At 52.0% G+C, this 20,491-nt stretch overlaps 1 protein-coding gene and 1 long non-coding RNA gene across 2 annotated transcripts in view; both read left to right on the plus strand.

The window, feature by feature from the left end:
* LOC311607809 overlaps positions 1 to 20,491 on the plus strand; it is a 307,121-nt gene that overhangs the window by 33,847 nt on the left and 252,783 nt on the right. The window lies entirely within an intron of this gene.
* The window catches only part of OLFM1 (olfactomedin 1), a 37,521-nt gene continuing 30,583 nt past the window's right edge, over positions 13,554 to 20,491 (plus strand). Inside the window, exon 1 of the mRNA XM_084798847.1 lies at positions 13,554 to 14,015. Coding sequence (XP_084654973.1) covers positions 13,950 to 14,015 — 66 coding nt within the window. The 5' untranslated portion in view covers positions 13,554 to 13,949. The remainder of the gene's footprint in view (positions 14,016 to 20,491) is intronic.

Genomic DNA, 20,491 nt, shown 5'->3' on the forward strand with positions numbered 1-20,491 from the left:
CCAATTTCTGTAAGAGGCAGTACAGAATCATTTGTAGTTAAGGTTACATGTGGAGCATAGCTTAATCCTTGAAAAACAGACAATTGTAAATAAGAAATGACCTAGTTTGACTTTGCTATGAGATGGTTTTCAAGCCCAAGGTGGGGGCAGGCTGGTTTGTCAGCATCAACCCCTACCTACCTCATATCAAAATGCAAAGGCCACAAAAGCTCCAGGAGAAAATTTGGCTCACTTTTGGGGCAACAACTTCCTATTTTGGATGCAAAGCACAACTCGAAAAATAGAGATAGATGATTGGACTAGGTGGAAAGTTAAAATTTTGGTCCTTTGGAAATAACACTAAGAAAACAAAGTCAGGATGGCAAGATGGCACAGTGGGTGAAGGTGCTTACTGCCAAACCAAATAACTTGAGTTTGAGCTCTGAAATGTACCTGGTGGAAGGAAAGAATGAATTCCTCAAAGTTTTGTCTTCTGACCTTCACGTTAGTGTCTTAGCATGCATGCTGGGCACACGCAGACACACACATAATTAATTACAAAAACAAAATAAAAATAAAAGCAAAGGACAGGGTGGGAAGAAAATTCAAAATACATATTTGACAAAATATTTGTCTGCCCAACATATGCAAAGAAAATTTACAAATCGCTAAGATTAACATGGCAAGACAGTGCAGAGGTTCCTACATCTTATATTTTTGTTGAGGCCATTTCAGGATTAACTAGAATTTAATCTCCTTGATGAGGAACCTGTGGGAAACTACCCAGCTCTAGTCTAGGACCTGAGGTCACATTGCCCCAACTAACTTACCTCAGCTTCTGCTAACTGCCTTTTTTTAGCAGAGTCTCCTCCAGGTAACCACTTAGCTTCTGTTAAACTGTCTGCTTGCGCAGACCGCCCATGTAGTTTCAGAGTGAGATACTAGGATGAAAGGCCCTTGGTCTAAATGCTCAGGGCTACATTTAGGTCTTCAAATATCTGAGTGCAGTCCTAGCCAGCTGGAATAAAGACTTTCAGATGGCTATACACTGTGTCTGAGTGGTCATCTTTTGTGAGCTTCTCATAATAAGATGACCCCTGTAGGAGTTTCGTGTGGCCTCGACCAGATCAAGGCCACTGCAGTAGAGATAGATTCACACACTTACACACACACACACACACACACACACACACACTTATACACACACACTCATTCACACATTCATACTCACTCACACACACTCACACTCACTCACACACTCACACTCACTCACACACACTCATAAACTCACATACTCACTCGCACACACTCATTCACACACACACTCCCGCGCGCGCACACACACACACACACACACACACTCCCTCGCGCACACACACACTCATTCACACACTCACTCCCGCACACTCGCTCGCGCGCGCACGCACACACACACACACACACACACACACACACACACACACTCATGTAGGGATTTCTCGATGGCCACAGCTGATCAAGGCTGCCGCTGCTTAGAGTGCCTACCACTACCACCACTACCCTCCCTCCAGGAAAACGCCAGCCGTGCTGTCCTTCCTCAAGCTTCAGCCCCAAAGCCATGGCAACCCATCCCCAAGCTGCAGCAGCCCACATGCAAGCTGTGGTGGCCTGCTGCTAACCACTGCCCTCCCTCCAAACCCTGTGACAAGATACCTTCCCCACGCCTCGCCTCCTCGGGGAGTCCACTGCCTCCCCCTCAGTCCCACAGGATCTCCACCCCCAAGAGCTATGTTTAGCACTTGAGCACTAGAATTTAAAACGGCTCACCACCAGTCCTCTTTCCCATACCTCAGGGCAGCCAGCCCCTCCTTTCTGCCCTAGAGCTGTGTTGGCATCCCCTGTGCTGTGCCTCAGCGGGAGCTGTCCATGGTGACTAATCCTGCCTCAGCCAACTGCTTTAAGAAAACAGGACACATTTCCTGCCTCAGGAAGCCTGCTGCCGTGGGAGCTGTCCACAATAATGACAAACTTTCCTGCTTCAGCCTTCACAATGCCTTCACAATGGACTCTCTGTAAATTTTGGACACACTGTCAACTTTATTACACCTCACTGCAGAAAAGTGGGCAGACTTCTGCCCGGGAAAGCTCCAACAGCCCTACCCAGACCACTGGAACTGCCATCTCCTGCCCCTCAGTAGGTCTCAGCCCTGAGCTTCCCCCAGCTGGAGCTTGAAATCCCACCAATCCACACCCTAGAAATCCCTGCCCCAGAAAGCCCCGCCCCCTAAGAAACACTATATAAAGGCTGTGTCTGCCCAGTTCTCTGCTGTCTCCTCCCAAGAGCAAGGACAGCATTCCTGGATTTGTCCCTCCTTTCCTGGATTCGTCCCTCCAATGAATCCCTCTTAAGAGTTTTACTGCCTGCTGTGACTCTCTCTCTCTCTCTCTCTCTCTCTCTCTCTCTCTCTCTCTCTCTCTCCTCCCTCCCTCCCTCCCTCCTTCCCTCCCTCCCTCCCTCTCTCTCTCTCATCTGAAGGAAAGAAGAAACAAAGAAGAACTGATGCTCAGGCTCCTCAGTTCCTCAAGGCTTAGAGACAACCCTTCCCTGAGAGCTGCATCATCTCTGTTGAGGAGCACTTCTTTCAGAGCTGTGAGATTCCTGGCCTCCTGTGCCTAAGGATACCCTTGGGACTCTGTCCCATCTCAGGACAGGCATACCATCCCAGCTCTCGGAGCTGTGGACACCCTTCCACAGTACCAGAAGGCAGGCCACCCACCTATATAAAGCACACAACAAAAACCTCCCCCCTCCCCCCCCCCCCGCAAGTTAAATTTTAAAATGCTGAAGATATTTAGATACTGGGGCAGGGGGGGGGGACCAAAAAGTGAATACCTTACAACACTGGTCACAGGATAAGAATGAACCAGAGATGGGGTACAGGAGGCTGCTGAGCCAGCCAGGGTGAGGCCCAAGGTGGCTCCACCTGACCCAACCAAAAGCCATGGGTGTGTCATAGGTGCAGTAGTCCTGGGGCCACTTTCAATTCAGTAGCTAGGAAATGAAGCGGACACACTTGGGTGTCACTGGACCTCTGTCTGTCTTCCGATGTGACCATGCTGACCAGACACACCCCACCCCACCCTCACTTCTTGCTTTTTACTTTGTCTATTTAATTAGCTTGTTGAGGATGAATGATGGAGCTTATCTTGCTGGTCTGGACTCTGACTCTAAAACCCTAATTAACAGCAGAACGCTTTTACCATCCCAGACACCCCTCAAAAAGGCAGAGGCAACTCTAGCTGGAAAGATGAAACCTGAGATATGAGGACTAGGGTGGACCCCAGCAAGCTGACCACCGCAGGATTCTAGCTCTTGCTCTCCCCTTCTCTCCTGGTCAGGGTGGGCACCTGGGAAGGCTTTGGCAAATGGAGTCTGAGATGCTGATGACAATGGGAGATAAATAGTCCCAGATCCAGCACAGACATCCAAGCCCTCACCTGGAGGACTGGGGCCAGGGACCAGAGGCTCCTTTTCACATCAGTAGTGCCAAGTGGATGCAGTCCCAGCATGTGACCCATAGCCCTTCCGTGGCCATGACGCTGTCATCACAGGGCCAAGGAGGCAGAAACCTTTGCTGTCACCCCATCCTCACTTCTCATACCCTTGGAGCATTGGAAGTACACACGGTACTGGTTCTGGCTGGTCACTTGGAGGGTAAAGGCCCACAGGAAGGTCCTTGCTTCTCAAGCTCAGAAACCTGGAAACAAATATGAAGGTCAACCAATGCCCTGCCTTGTTGGAAGACCCTGCTGCTTGAGGCTACAATCCACCATGTCCAGACAGCTCCCCCTTTCTCATAAGGAGGCTTCTTTCTCTCTGCCTGAATTTATCAGGAGACTGTCTCTAAGCAAGATCCCCCACCCCTGAGAAAGGTCCTGATAAGCACCTGCTCAACGAGAATCTGGAAGGTAAAGCCTTCCTCGCACCTTAAGCCCTAGCCAATAGTGTACACCTACCCTGGGAAGCCCTCACCCACCACCCAAAAAACTATAGAACCCTTGCTCACCCAAAATAAAGTTGAGCAGTCTCACTGAAGCTGATCTCGGAAGTCTGTTGTTCCGTTATACTCACTGGCTGGCTGAACCTAAACACACACGCGCGCGCGCACACACACACACACACACACACACACACACACACACACACACACACCATTGCTTCCACTCCCTTTGCCCCTGGTGACCAGTAGAAGGTCCTCTCCTCTCCTCTCCTCCTCCTCCTCCTCTTCCCCTCCCTTCTCCTCCTCCTCCTCCTCCTCTTCTTCTTCTTCTTCTTTTCTCTCTCTCTCTCTCTCTCTCTCTCTCTCTCTCTCTCTCTCTCTCTCTCTCTGTCTCCCCCTCCCTCCCTCTCCCTCCTCCCTCCCCTTCTTGCCCCTCCCTCTTCTTTCCCTCTTTCCTGTCTTTTCTCTCTCTGCTCTGTCCCTCCACTCTCTCTGACTCTCCACTCTCCCTCTCTCTCCCTCTCTTTCCCCCTCCCTCATGACTATTTCTGATGGAATGTGAAACAAGAAGCATGGTTGGGTCTTATCTCCTTTTGCCTTTGTCTAATCCAGTGATCACTTAATAGCCTGCGGACTTCTTTAGGCCTTTGTCCTTAGCCTGAATCCCTGGGGAGACAGCAGATGAGGTTCCAGGCTTATTACAGGACCCTATTTGCAGCTGCACCTTTGTACCTTTGAGATAAGTAAGACCTCCATGAAAGCTAAGGATCCGTAGGCGAGAGAGCCTTCCCCGGGCTGGATGCTGTGTCTCCTGGAGTCAGTGCCGCCTCTGCTACTTCCCTGCCCTGTACATCGACCCACAGCACTTCTCCTCATGTCTGCCACAGGTGCAGCACAGAGTTTAGCCCAGAGCCTGGCACAAGCTGACGTTCATCTTGCTCCCAACTCTTCCTGCACCTAACCACTGCCAGCGGGATTCAGTAGCCACATCCAGCTGTCCAGCCCTGCTAGGGAGATGGCCAATCAAAGTGAAGCAGTGAGGCTCAGGAAAGAATGTGGTCCCTGGAAGCCTGCAGAACCTGGCTCTGCCACAACCTGAGGCCGAGACTTCACATTTTAAGTTTCTGCTTCCTCCACTTAAGAAAGTGGAGACATGGGGGCTGGAGAGATGGCTCAGAGGTTAAGAGCACTGACCGCTCTTCCGAAGGTCATGAGTTCAAGTCCCAGAAACCACATGGTGGCTCACAACCATCTCTTCTGGCCTGCAGGCAGAATACTGTATACATAATAAATAAATCTTGAAGAAGAAGAAGAAGAAGGAGAAGGAGAAGGAGAAGGAGAAGGAGAAGGAGAAGAAGAAGAAGAAGAAGAAGAAGAAGAAGAAGAAGAAGAAGAAGAAGAAGAAGAAAAAGAAGAAGAAGAAGGTGGACACGTAAGGGTGCTCAAATATAGAAGGGGGGTGTGCCCCTACGAATGCACCAGGTGCACACACATCAAGTGATCCCTGATGGATCTGCACATCCTCATCTCCTTCCTGCTCTCTTTACCCAGAAGAACATGCGCCCCAGCAGATGCACTGTAGGGAGCCGGCAAGAACCCGCCTGCTTTCTGCTGAGAGTCAGTGCTCCCAGACCAGAGCCAGGGACACCGCATGAGGATCCAAAGGAGACATCGGAGTGGCAGGTTCTGATCTGGTGTGGAGAGATAGAAGCGTCTCTCTGGGTAATGGGGTTCTGAGCCACTGCTGGGGATCCTGAGCTGTTCTGCCCAGCCTGTTGGATATGAAGCCAGCTGCGGGAGCCTATTGAATGTGTTTGCTGACAGTGTTAAGTGTGACCCGAACCTCTTCTTCCGAGCTGGGCTTCCCACGGCCCTGGATTTTGTGGGATTCATGAAGGTCCCTCTGTCTGAGGTGCCCGTCCTGTCCCTTCTCAGGGGATCCGTTGCTCACAATTGGTCTATGATGCCTGTCCTATGATGCCTTCTGGTCTAAGTAGATGCCCTTGCAAAGGGGACTCACTGGGTCCCCTGGGTGCTGAGCATGCCACCAGCCCATCTCCACCTACAGTGAACCAATGGACTGCAGCTACCCCTGCAACATCCAACATGCAAGCCTGCTCAGAGCCTCCTTGCTGACTCTAAACTGATTGACCACCCCCCCTTGCCTGTTTCTCTTGCTGGCTCTTTCCATTATCCAAAGAAAGCCTCACACCAATGCATGTAAACCAACTGGTTTCCCTTCCTTCCCTTGCCCATCTCACCCACGACTCCCATGCTCTGACCTCTAACAGAACGATGTGCACCCTGCCTTCTGTAGCTCTACTGGCCCCCAAGGATGGTCATCCTCACATGAACCAACTTGGTGGCTCCGAGATGACGCCTTCCCCTCATGGGGCCCCACTTCAAGTCCTACTCTCTACTGAGAGGCTGAGTCCCAAAATGAAACAGTCTCTTGTGAGTGTCTGTACTCTCACAAGAACGGAATTCACGGGGCATGTGCTCTGGCCCTGTACCCACCCATCTTCACCTCACACCCTCTTCCCGCCCCCAGTATGCTCTCTCTGTCTCACTGTCTCTACCTCACTCTATGTCTGTGGTTTTGTCTCCATTTCTCCACTGTCAGTCTCTGTGTATCTCTCTATTTTTGTCTCTGTCTGTCCCTCTCTATGACTATCTCTCTATGTCTTCTATCTCTGTATCTATGTTTGTCTCTGTCTGTCTCTGTATAATGTGTCTCTAATTTCTGTCTGTCTGTCTGTCTGTCTGTCTGTCTGTCTGTCTGTCTGTCTATTAGTCTGTGTCTGTGTCTCTACTCTTGTTTCTGCCCTTTCCCGCACAAAGCCAGGAAGCCTCACAGCCACACCATCCAGACCTCTCTGTGGGAAATGTGCACTAAATGGAAATGCAGGCATCCTTGAAAGGGGGAGACAGAGGTTATTTGACATGCAGAGGTTTATCCAGGTGGTCGGGCTGAGGGTTGTTAGCCTACCCTGAAGTCTGGAGTGATGGGGCCACAAGCATGGGGCACCAGGCAGTGGAGGAGGCGGGGAGGACATGCTTCTGGAGGGAGCACAGCTCTGCCCGTGTGCCCCCTGGTTTGTATCCTCCAGAGCTGGCAGCTGCAGCATGCTAAGCATCCTCTAGCACGCAGGCCTGGCCACTCAGCCTTCAGGCGGCAGAGTGGAGGAGAGCTAAGCAGAAAATGAAAAGGGCCCAAGGGCAGCCATGATGTTCTGGCCTTGAGGGTCAGGGCGAGTGTCATAGTTTGGTATTTGTTGTTGCAATAAACACCATGACCAAAAGAAAGTTAGAGAGAAAATTGGTTTATTTGACTTAAGCATCCTGATGACAGTCCACCATTAACAGAACCTGGAGGCAGGAACTGAAACAGACCATGGAGGGACACTGCCCACTGATTTGATCAGGTTTTTGTTTGTTTGTTTGTTTTTTTATACAACTCAGGACACACAGTGAGGGCTAGGCTACATCAATCATTAATCAAGAAAATGTCCCCACAGACTTGCCTGCAGGCCAATCTGATGGAGCTATTTCTCAATTGAAGTCCCCCTTCTCAATAACCCAAGCCTTTTTTTTTTTAATCTTACTTACTCAAAGATGCATGCCTTTAATCCCAGTACTCAGGAGACAGAGGCAGGTGGATGCTTGAGTTCAAGGCCAGCCTGGTCAGCAGAGTGAGTTTCAGGACAGCCAGGTCTATACAGAGAAGCCCTGTTTCAAAAAAAAAAATAATAACCTCAAAAAACCAAACCACCACCAACACAGCCCCCCCAAAGTCAAACAAACAAAAATAAAAAATAAATTATTTTTAGAAAAAAAAAAGAGAAATATTAAAATAGATGGCCATGGCTGTGAACCCTAGGGAGTTGACCAGTCGAGCCACAGGATCTGCTTTCGGGGCTGTTTGGGAAGAGTCTGGGAGCCAGCGCTGAGGCCTGAACTCAAGTCAGCTCAGTCTTTAAAGACAACAAATTGGTGAGACCACAAAGAGCTGAGGAGGGCTAATAGGGCCTGAGGGCACAGAAAGGAAAGCTGTGTCCAGTCCAGAAGCAGTCATGGCTCCACAGAGGGGGTGGTGGCCACTGTGGAGATGCTCCTGCTGCTGGAGACATTGCTAGACCATGAACATTGCTGATGTCCTTGTCCAGAGCCACCCTGAGGTGCAAGAGATGCCACCAAGGAGAATGGGAGAATCACAACAGACTCAGTCAGCGATGATGCGCAGCTCTGCACGGGGCACTAAGAGGAGAGCATGGCAGGTGCTGGCAGGAAAGTAGGCCTCTTTGCTGAAGGTGGGCAAAACAGCTACGTGTTGGTGCTGATAGAAATGAACAGGTAGGGACCAGGAGACAAGTGAACCGGGACAAGAGGTTGATCCCCTGGGCCAGAGCTCATCCGCCCACTGGGTGAAGTGAGGGAAGACCTGGCCTGTAGTCACAGATTGGAGGTGGGGTGGGGCATGAGGCTCCCCAGAGAGCTCCCAGTTAGCTTCCCCCAGAGTAGCAAGAACACAGAGTTTGGGGGGTTGGAGGGAGTGAGCTTGAGTGGGAAGAAGGGTCCAGCAATTTCTAGGAGCACCTGGGCAATTTACGCTGGGAGGACAGGACATCAGAGTGGGATGTCTGCTCTGCTGTCTGCTTCGGATCGGGGAGGCTTAAAACAGCTGGTGTGAACAGGAGGACAAGAAAGGCAGGGATTGGCCAGGAGTTGCTGTCCCGCAGTGCTGGGTAGCACAGGAAGAGAGCAGAGGCCACAGAAGGATGCAAGCATCCCAGGCCTTCCTCAGGCCAAGGGTTTAATAGGGGCTCGTTATTGCCCCATGCCCAACCCAGAAGAAGGGCTAAATGTTGAAAATAATTGAGGCGATGGGTGGGGTCATCATGACCATAACTGTCGATCCTGCAGAAGCAGCACAGCACGCACAGGAGGGAAAGCAGACACCCATAGTTCTCCCAGGTAGAAGCAGCTGGTGATAATGCCCAAGTCTGTGGTCTTTGGTATGAGCCCATCTGCCATTGACCCTAGCTCCAGACCACCCCAGGCACAAACATTCCCAATTTTTTAAAAATGCCATTTATGAGACCCCACTCAACAGTCTTGGTCAGAGGAAGCAGAGCAGGGCCCCGGGGATAACAGACTGCATGGGGTACCTGGCTCAATTGCACCATGTCAATGCAAAGCTGGCCACCTGAAGACTCTAGACTTGGCTCTGATGGCAGGGCCTATCGAAGCTGGACAGCTGGGAAGGTTTCAGGCCCCATTTGCTAGGAAATTCGAAGAGAGGACAGAGAGTTAGTGCCGTTGCCTTGGCAACACTCTGTCACATTATAACGAGGCTCAGTGGTAGCAGGAAGCCTGGCTTAAAGGAGTACAAAGCATATCGATTTGCCCGTGTCCTGAGGAGGCACACCAGGAAAGCTGGCTGGTCCATCAGGAAGACAGCGGGTGAGGTACTTAGGAAGCTAGGAAGTGGGGCGGACCAAGCCAGCCCAGCGCTCGTGGCCCTGGTAGCTGGGCACCCACTGAGTTCTGTCTGAGACAGCTCAGAGTTTCAAAGCTGGCACAGAGAGGTTGGGGCTGCCCGAAGTGGAAGCCCATGCAGGAAAGATTTGTCTGGAGAGTTACGTGAGGTATGGTAGCTTGAGACAGGGTGGGTCCAAAAGAAGCCAGTGGGCAGTGGCACAGAAAGAGTGGCCACTGCACTCACCCCAACACACAGAAATAAGGCCAAGCAACAAAGGATTCAGCCTTGACGGTCAGAGAAGGGGCAGGAGTGGAGCCCTGAGACCCACAGGGCAGAGAAACTGACCACACTAGCTGCTAACCTTCAACCCAGGAGCGACAGAGTCCACGTGAGGGTGTGGGGTGGCCGTCTTCACAGGCTTCTTTCCTCTGTGATGATGCACTCTAGGGAAGCCAGAGGCTTCGGCTCTGCCTGACTCTCCTGGCTTTATAATCAGCTGCAGTGTCATGCTATTGGCCTCGGTGTCTGCAGGTCCCCAGATCCCCAGATGGAAAGTAGCTCACAGGAGCGGAAGGCTGCAGAAGCGGGCTAAGTGATACATTATAATAACTGTTTATATGGTTTTCCGTTGCACTGAGTATTAGCAACAGTCTAGAGGTGACTGACTGGAAGTGTGTGGGAGGAAACACAAGTATTACGCATCAATTAAAAATTTAAAAAATTGAAACAGGGAACTGGAGAGACTCAACCGTTAAGAGCAGATGCCTGGAGTTAGGTTTCCAGAAACTATGGCAGGTGGATCACAACCACCTGTAATTCCTAGGAGACCTGACGCCCTCTTCTGGCCTCCAATGGATGCCTGCACTCACATGCACAGACACGGAATTAAAAATAATACAAATAATACAAATAGGGCTGGAGAGATGGCTCAAAGGTTAAGACCTTTGGTGCTCTTCCAAAGGTCCTGAGTTCAATTCCCAGCAACCACATGGTGGCTCGCAACCATCTATAACGAGATCTAGTGCCCTCTTCTGATGTACATACAGGCAAAACACTGTATACCTATGATAAATGAATAAAATCTTTTTTAAAAGTTCAGATAAAAATTTAAAAATCAAGAGAAATAAAACTGACTACAATAAGCAAGGAAGTAGGATTTTCAGGGATGTGTGCACGAGTTACAGGCAGACGCACACCATTGTGGGGAGGGATGCATAGTTTCCAGGCAGAACACATGAGTGAGAACGTCACTCTTTTCCCTTTTCCAGCCATCCCAAGGGCCACCCAAGTGTTCGACCTTCACTAGTGTCCTTGCTCCATTATGTTGGCATGGAGTGGGGAACTGATCGTCGCTCCATTGGCAGGGATGGAAGGAGCACCCAGGGATGATCTTCCTGAGAGGCGGGGCTGGATCCGGCAGGCCACGTGGCTGTACAGACCACCAGCTCACCATCACCTGTTTACCTTCTGTTCATAGGATTGAAAAAATGAGCTTGCCAGATCTAAACGGTACCTTGGTGGTTCTGGGGGCAGGCTCTTATGACATTATCTTATTGTACTGTGCTTTTAAAGGCATGCAATGAATGACGATGTATAAGTTTTGCGGGGGTTGGGGGTTGGTGGGTGGGCGGGTGAGGTGCTGGGAATGGAACCCGGGACCCTGTGCATGCTCTATCATTGAGGTACATCCACAGACTGGGTAAGGAATTTTTTTTTAAAACAGCTTTATTCAAGACTAACACCAGTTCCACCCAGTTCTCACATTTAGAGAGCTTGCTGTTCTTCCAGAAGACCTGAGTTTGGTTCTCTGTGTCCACGCCATGATGATCACAACCTCATGTCACTCCAGCTCCAAGGATGCCAGTGTCCTTTTCTGGCCTGGCAGGGACTCTCATGCGCGCGCGCGCACACACACACACACACACACACACACACACACACACACACACACACACACACCCCAAATACTCACATACACGTACACATAAATAAACCTGAAGTGTGTAAGTCAAAGGCTTGGGGTGTCTTACATTATATTTGTATTGAGGTAAGAATTTTTCCAATATATAACACTTGACGTGCACAATTTAGCAACATGAATGATTCGCTGCTCTGTTCCTCTGTCCCCTCCCCCACTGCCTCTATCTTCAAAACCTTTCTCATTGCTCCAAACGTGACTTTGTTCCTCCTTACTCCTCTCCCTTCAGCCCTAGTAATGTCTAATCTCTTTCCTACGCCATGTGTGTGCATGTGTGTGCACACTCACACATGTGAGTGTGCATGCGTGTGTGCGTGTGCGTGTGCGTGCCTGAGATCAGCATCTGGTATCTACGTCACTCACTCTCCAACTTTTGAGGCAGGGCTTCTCGCTGAACCTGGAGCTCTCACTGACTGGCCCTCAAGCCCGAGGGATCCCACTGCCTCTGCCTGCCAGCGCTGGATGACAGGCGTGCTCAGCTTCTTACAAGAGTGCCGGGGATCCAAACTCGGGTCCTCCTGTTCCTGCAGCAAGTGCTTTGCCAACTGAACCATCTCTTCGGATCACTTTTACTTTTCAAATTATACAACCATCTGGCCCAGGCACTCCATTTCTAGGAGTTGAAAGTAGCACCTGAGACGGGTGTTTACACTCAAGGCCACAGCGGGGGAAACACCCAGATTCATGAATAATGCCCTGAGCAACCTGAACAAGTGGATGGAGAAACAAGGTCCACCCTCATAGCCACACCCAGGGAGGCATGCCTCAACAGTGAAAAGGAAGGACATTTGACTGGTGCTACCATGGTGATGAACCCCACATCCACAGAAGGACTGGTGTCAAATGACACCATTGTTGTTCCAGCCACCCCGTGATCCAAAGCACAGACCAGGCCTGCTTCCCGGCTAGAGTCTACTCCCACACGCCTGAAGTGGCCCTTGCAAAGGCTTTCCTGAAACCCACACAAAAGTTCACATCCCAGTCCCACACCAGAGCCACTGCCACCTCAACCCCTCCACACACATCCCATCTCATCCTCCGTCCCTTCACAGCTCTGCTATCTGCTACTGGGAGTTTTTTTGTTATACAGTTCATTTTCCAAAGACTGAAAACAAAACAATGGAAACAAATCAGCGGAGCTGCTTCCAAAGCCTTCAGCCGCTAAGCTTCTCAGTAAACACCTTGGGGACTCTTCCCCCAAAGTGTGCAATGTAAATGAAAAATAAGCTCATCCCAAAGACAAGCTTCCTATAGTGTAAGGCTCTGGGTGGAGAGAGAGAGAGAGAGAGAGAGAGAGAGAGAGAGAGAGAGAGAGAGAGAGAGAGACAGAGAGAGAGACAGAGAGAGAGACAGAGAGAGAGAGACAGAGAGAGACAGAGAGATAGAGATAGAGATAGAGAGAGAGAGAGAGAGAGAGAGAGAGAGAGAGAGAGAGAGAGAGAGAAGGGCATCTCCACCCTAGCTGGGGGACTTCAGGACCAGGAGAAAGGACAAGGACAAGTTCCACCCTGAGAGGTTTAGAAGCCCCAGCACTCAGCACCCCCTCCGATGCTCCTCTCCTCAGCATAGATATGTGGGGTAGAGTGAAAACCCAAAGACAGACCCCACAGCATGTGTATAACCACCTATGTGGGTGCCACACACAAGATGAGAGGCCCATCCAAACCCCCACATCACCTCTCCCTACTCACACTTCAACTGACCGGTCTACAGAGACGGGAAAAGGCCTCTCCCAGTCTCCGCTGACCTGACTTCAGCGTCTCCCACCCCACCCCACCCCACCCCCTACTGCTTCTGGAAACATCCTGGCCACCCCTGCTCCTTAAGGGTCACCTAGGAAGGACCTGTGCAGCGTATGGGCCCGCCCTCTGGGGATGTCACTCCATCCATCCTCTACACCTCCCCTTCGGGGACTTCCCGGGAACCACCCTGCCACCACTCTGTCCGTGGCTGAGTCTCCAGAGCGCGTCCCAGAGCTCTCCTTGGTCAAAGGCTGGCCGGGATGGAGTTGTATGGCCCAGTTCAATTTCCCCCGCCTTTTTGATGTCACATCCTGTCCCAGCCTGCCTCCCAGCCGGCCACCGCCCTCCCTCCTCCCTTAACCGCGTGAGCTAGGCGCGCGGGTCCCTCGGCGCCACCCCCACCCGCGCCCCTCACCGAGCAAACTTTTGGCATCGCTGCAGCCCGGGCGCGCTGCCGAGCTCCGCAGGGCGCGCCTCTCCGCCGAGCCCGGGCTCGCGGGGACCCGCCTGGCGCGCAGGGAAAGCAGGCACAGCCCCCGCCCCGCCAGCCCAGCCCTGCCCGAGAGGCAGTCGCGCCGGAACCGGGACCATAAATATGCAGAGCGGAGGCTCGGCGCAGCACAGTCCGCGCGCCGCTCGCCCCGGCTGCTGAGCAGGCGCCGCCGGAGCCCTAGCCGCGGCCGGATCCCCAGCCCCAAGCCCAGCCGGGAGCGCGTCCACGTCCCCGCAGCCACCGGCCGCCAGTAACCCAGGCCCCGCACGCCAGGACGTCGGAGCGGCCGCGAGACATGCAACCGGCCCGGAAGCTCCTCAGCCTCCTGGTCCTCCTGGTGATGGGCACCGAACTCACCCAAGTACGTGTGACCAACGCCATTTTCCTCTGCCAAGGCCACCGAGAGCCGGGCAAAGTCGGGGAGCTGTCCCAGGGGCTGGTGCTGAGGAGGGGACCCGAGTGCCGACCGGCCACGGGCTTGAGGGAGGAGTGGGTGCAGGCTGATCTAGACTGGGTTTCTGCAGCCCTGGCTCAGAGGGGCACAGCAACCCCTCTCTCAAGACCACCTCCCCACTCCTTCTGAAGTTCAGAGGGCAAACTAGGGGGCTTCGTTTCCTGCCTTTGTCGTATAGTAGGGAAGACAGAGGCAACAGCCAAGCCCCTTTGGCATTCTTGCCAATAAAGGTACCTAACTCCTGCTTCCCAACACACCCCCCTCGGTGGCCAGTCTGTCCCTTTGGGAACAGCGCTACTCTGCGCGGTGGGCATGGTGCCACCAAGCACTGGGAGGGCAGCTGCAAGGCGCTGGGGTGCATTGTCGGCTGGCTGTGGAAGATTTGAGGGTTGTGACCACACTCGGCTAGAGGCATGAGTGATGCTCTGTGTGCGTGTGGGAAGACTGGAGATGCCCAGCGTTCATCTGTCCAAAACAATGTACCCAGCAGAGTGTGTGTCTCGGAGAGTATTCTCCATTTTAAAATTGCAGGCTCGGGAGGCTGTGAGCTCCCAGCTGGGAGGCTGCTTTGCTACTAGGATGCTCGTGCTGGCAGGGAAGAGCCTGCCAGCTTTGGGGCTGCTCAGGAGTGACATTAAAATGCCCTTTGTGCGGTGCCACTGTGCCTTAATCTGAATTAAGACCACACACACACACATACACCTTTGGCAGTGAGAAGTCCAGGATGTGGCTGGGCAGCCCACCTTTCAGTCCCAACCCCATGTGCCCGGACCCTCCCTGCCTCCCTCTATCCCTCTCTCAGAATAAAAAAAGGAAACAAAAGAGGGAGGAGAAACCAAAGCAGTAGGGAAACCACAGGCAGAAGACTCTGTAACAAGCATCCCTTGCTCACCTGGAAGCCCTTGCTGGCTTGGCTAGCTCTGTCCAGGACACTCTGTCCAGGACACTCAACCTGACAGTGAGATTTGTTGTCCCATTCGCCCTCTGTGTCTTTTGCCCAGAGCTTCCTGGACAGCCAGCCAGTTACCCCTAGAGAGGGTCTTTGTGGAACTCTGAGAAAGGGGTTTCCTTGGTCCCTCTGGGAAAAGGAGGGTGCTGGCTGGACATGGTGCATGGACACACACACACACACAGACACACACAGACACACAGACACACACACACACACACACACACACACACACACACACGTGCGCGTCAAAAAGAGCCACACAGATCTTGCTTAGCAATAGACTAGCCTTACAAAGGGCAGTGCCTTATTTGACACATCTTGACATAGATATAGGTGGTTCTGGATGGTCTTGGAAGTGACTCTCCCCACAGTCCCTTTGGCTTAATGGCTTTTCTCTTTCTGACACCCCCTGGGCCTCCATTGTCCAACTACAAGAAGCTTCCTCTCCCTAAATGGGGCTAAAACTTTTAGTCCAACTTCAGTTAGGTTCTTTGTCTCTGTGGTGGTGTTTGTCCATCTATGCTAACCAAGATTGCACGCCTAGCAAGGGGCAGTTAGCAGAGCCCTGTGCACTCAGTACCCCCATCTCTGAGCTCCAGCAAGGACTCCTTTCCTGCGGGCTGCCTTCAGGACCCTGGTCAGCTCCCAAAGCCAGGCGCATTAGCTTGGTATTTAAAAGACAAAAGTTTCTGTCTTTAAAAAGGAAGGTTCCCCGCCCCCCCCCCCCCCCCCCCGAGGAAAGACATAGGCTCTCCTGCCTCACCTCTCCTGGTAGCTCTGCCCTCCTTGGGCCAGCCTCTGAAGTCTCCTTTGTACACTCTTGCCTGGGAAATCTGTTATCCATGACAGCGATGGGATTTCAGCACCAAGTCTTATGGACCAAGCTCTCTCAAACCATCCAACCATGTTGAGTTTAGGAAGGCTCTGATCTCTCTGCCTGGGTTCTGCGGTCCGGGGCCCCATCTGGACAGGGACAGGTGGTTCTAAGTCAGTGGTGACAGCTTGAGATGTGAGGCTGGGCTACACTGAGTCAGTTGGTCCCTTAGGATAACCATGCCTGGAAATCTTTTCCCATCCTATTGTGACAAGAAACACCACTTAAATACCGATGGACCTCAGAATGCATTCAGCTTCCACCCCCACAGCAGGGAAAGTATTTCCCACAGCCACACTTACTTTCAGCTCTTCCAAGAGGTAAAGACCCAAGATCCCAGGGTGGTGAATGTGGACTGGCACCAGGGGCCATCTCGGCCTATAATGAGAGCAGCCTGAGGAATCTAGGCAGGCAGGTGGGGCATGGAGCACGTGCTGAGCCATCTGTTCTCTCAGCAGCTGGCTCACAATGATCCACTCAATCAAATGCCAACTACTGATTGACAGCTTGCTCCATGCAAAGCTGTGGCCCTCGTGAACTTTGTCCTCAGACAGAAAGCCACTTTGTGTGGCTTTGTTCTGTGGTTTTCAATAGAAGGCTGACATTTGTGCTCTTTGAGGGCAGTGTCAGTGACATCATCCCAAGCCTCCCAGTGGGACACTGGGTTGTTTACTTGAGTCCTGAATTGGGGGCATAACTGGGGCTCCCCGATCTCCAGGCCCATGCACAGCCCATCCCAAGCCTTGGCTTAGAAGCATTGTCTGTGGTAGTTGGATAAGGGCTGGGAAGCTCTGGAGCAGTAACCTTGAACCAGAGGGGTTTTGTTCTTATTAGTCATAGTAAGCACTACCCAGGTGACTTTGAGCCAGGTCTTAACCTCTCCGAGTCTGACCTTCCACCTTTTTAGAACAAGGAAGATTAAATCAGATGATTTCATGGACTTCTCTGTCCAAGAAACCACCTATCCCATTCTTGCTTCTGCTCCACTCAGTAGGCCCTTACTGAGCCTTTCTTGGACTCCAGCTGGTTAGATTTAACTCCTTTAGATCTGGGCATATGGTGACACACAAATCCAAAGTCCTTGTCATCGTCATCTGGGCAGTGCACTTTGAGGGAAGATGTAAGGCTCTGCCTTGCCATTTAACACAAGAACTGGCTGCACTTAGTTCCCCCTAGCTGTGAATGGAAGAAACTGGGGAGGAGGCTGATAGCCAGGGTGGGTGCTAGAGTTGTTTCTGGGTGACCCCAAGCAGGGAGATAGGGAGGAGGACATAGGACGGAAAGGATGCTGCTGAGGCTGCTGTTGACAAAGGGCCCAAGAAACCTTCTGTCCTGTACCTCATGCTCTTCTGGTGACTACTGAAGCCAGCTTCTCATTAGCCATCCCACCCAGCCCAGCATGGTTTTCCCTAACAATGCAGTGTCCCTGACACCCTAGTGAGGCTAACGCTGAAAATGTTTATAGACTTTTCCTTCGTGCCAACTATTGCTGCTGTTGTTGCTCCATTTCTGTCTTTATTGAGTGACTACTGTGTGCTTGACACTGGGCTCTGGAGTACTGTTTGTCACTGTAGGTGCTTGCAGCTATAATAAGCCTTGGCCCGCCCCAGGCACCTGGCTGCACCTGGGTAGCTCTGTGAATGGGACAGGTAGAGACAGAGCAGGTGACATTAACTTCATCTCTCAGAATCCCAGGATATCAGGGGGTCCCACAGACACCTTGCCCATCTGCCTTGGCCGCACAGCATGTATGATAAGGAGAATGACAGGGAGTCAGGCAGGACGGGCCTTGTTTTCTACAGCTGTTACTTCAGAAGTCTGCACTACTCAAGTGAAGGTGACTCCTCTGAACACAAGTGCCCGACTCCTGAGACACAGCATTCTGATACCTGGGCCCACCTTGCTGGTAGAGAGGCCTGAGACTATGGAGGTGGGGCAGGGCAGAGTACTTTAAAACACACACACACACACACACACACACACACACACACACACACACACACCAAGTTGCCTCTCATTCCCACTTTAGCCTCTCGCAGTCAAGAGCTAGTGGTCATCTGCCTTGGGTAGTATTTATTGTTAAAGTTAGCAGACCCTGTAATCAGTATTAACATCACCGCGTACGGCGATACAGAACTAATTACCTGCTACACTGAATTAGGTGCCCCGAAGAACTGTGAGCCTGGGCTGGCCTGTTGGGGAAAAGAGGCAGCTTGCAGCCTTGAGAGAGGACATGGGTGCTGTTTCTGTGCAGGCTGGCAGAGACCAGCATCCATTTGGCCAGTCCCTCCTTGAGGTGACTTAGGTCATCACTGCAGTCCAACAGAGGGTGAGAGATGGAAAGAAAACCCTCCCCCCCCCATGCCTCTTTACCCTTTTCCAGACTAGTATACATAGAAAAGCCCCCCAGCGGCTCAGGGTGCTGGGAGGTCAGGCCCTGCTGAGGCCTGACACTGCCTGTGTCATCTTCCCATCAGGCATAAAAGGGCTGAGCTTCTCATACTATAATATCTCTATGACCTGCGGTTGCTCTCATTCTTAAAATGAGGACACTGAGGCTCAGGGAGCGAGAGGAACCTTTGTAGGGACCACAGATGCTGCCCCAGCTCTGTCTGACACCTGAAATCCAGGTGCCTGCTAAAACAGAGAAAAAATAAACAGCTCTGTGTCATCGTGAAGCGGCTGAAAGAGGAGGTGCCTGCTGTGTCCCCAGGTCACAGCAACCTCTGTGGCACAGAGCTGTGGGTGGCTGTCTAGCTGTGGGACAAGATGCTGACCCAGACACTTGACATTCAAGAGGAAGGCAGGGAAGAAAGCTATCAAAGGGTCTGAACCCCTGGTCCAGGGTTCTGTCCTACCATTAAGGCTCAGGCCCTCAGGTGGGTTCCCTCACCTGCAGAGACCCAAGAACATCTGATAATGTATGTTGGTGCTCCTTGGCTCAGTCTTAGGGCAATGCCAGAGGTTGCATGGGAATCCAACTCTTCCCCAGCATTTGCTTGATGGCTTGAGATCCCAGAAGTCATAATCAGAACCTAGCCATGTGGAACAGATGTCACCAATTTCCAGGTCTTTCAGTCACCCAGTCTCTGTGTGAGTGTGGCTCCATCACTTGCAAGATCTGTGCAGTTTGGGCAGCGCAGGGATGACCTGGGCCTCCTCAGAGGGACCAGCACTGTCTGTGTGTGTCCATCCCTCCCTTGTTCGAGGCTTCTCACCAAAGGATTTTCTCCCTAAACCATCTGCTACTCTCTGCACCTGGGCTAAAGCTCGTGACCATATGAACATAGCTATCTCTTGTTCCTCAGAGCTGACACCCCAAAATATAGATTGGTTGGTGGGGTACCACATGAAACTAGGCTTGGTGGAGAACACCTGCCATCCCAGCATCCCGGAGTCAGAGACCGGAAGATCCAAAGCCCAGTGGTAGCTACACAGTGAGTGTGAGGTCAGTCAGTGTGTGATACCCAAGACCTCATCTCAAAATAAAATCTGAAGCCAGGTGTGGCCGCTCATGTTTGTAATCCCAGCATCTAAGAGCTGAGGCAGAAGGATTGCCTTGAGTTTGAGGCCAGCCTGGGCTACTACAGAGGAAGACTCTCTAAACAAAACAAAATATTTGGTAACAGAGTAAATAATCACGGCACGGGGGGGGGGGCGTTGGGCAGAGATGAGAGGATTCTGCCTCCTCAGCATCTCTGACTACTTGTCCCTTAGTGATCTTACTTACCTACAGCAGTTCTAGCCAATCCAGTGGTCTGAGTGGGCGCCTGAGGATTTGTTCTCCTGCTCAGAGCCGCCCCCAGTATACAGAATGGCTGTCCTGCCGGCTCTGAGAAGGGGACTTCCCACTCGCTACGGGCAATGTCCACTACCCAAAGGTCAGAGAGAGAGAACACAGGTGCATTTCCCAGTGCATCTCGGGGTGCTGATTACAGCATAGCAGAACTCAAAAAATGGGGAGAGGCTTTTCCACTAATTGTGCCGTTAGTATGTGAGTCTCTACACCCTGTTGCCTACTTAACACGCAGCTGCCCCTGCTGTGTTACGTGGGGACTGCCTGGCACCTGAGTCAAGTCTCATGTGGCAGTCAGGGAGAGGGCTGGACCACTGTCCTGTGTCTATCAGTGGCACTAGGGACTCAGGGAGAGGGCTGGACCACTGTCCTGTGTCTATCAGTGGCACTAGGGACTCGCAGGCAGGCGTTTTCTCCAAGACAGCAGAATCTTTGTTAGAGGGAGCAGACAGTCTTCACGGCTCCACCTTGGCTCTGCAGCAAGAGGCCACCTTCCAGCAAAGGGGACAGGGTGCAGGGAAAGTCCCTCCTGGAGAGCAGGAGGCTGGTCTACAGCATCTGACAGCATCAGGGTCCTCTGCTGGGCAGGTATGACATCCTTAGTGTCCCTCTTCTCCCTTCTGGGCACCTCCAGTCACCGTGATATCTCTAATCATGCATAGTTTAATTCACATCTAGGTCAGGGGCTACTGCCAGAGAAGTCCGCCGGTCTTCAGCTATGGAAACTCCTCTCTCCTGGGAAGGAGGAAATGGAGTCTTTA

The sequence above is a fragment of the Acomys minous genome (assembly GCF_964271855.1).
Source record: "Acomys minous genome assembly, chromosome: 10".
In the NCBI taxonomy this organism is placed as follows: Eukaryota; Metazoa; Chordata; class Mammalia; order Rodentia; family Muridae; genus Acomys; species Acomys minous.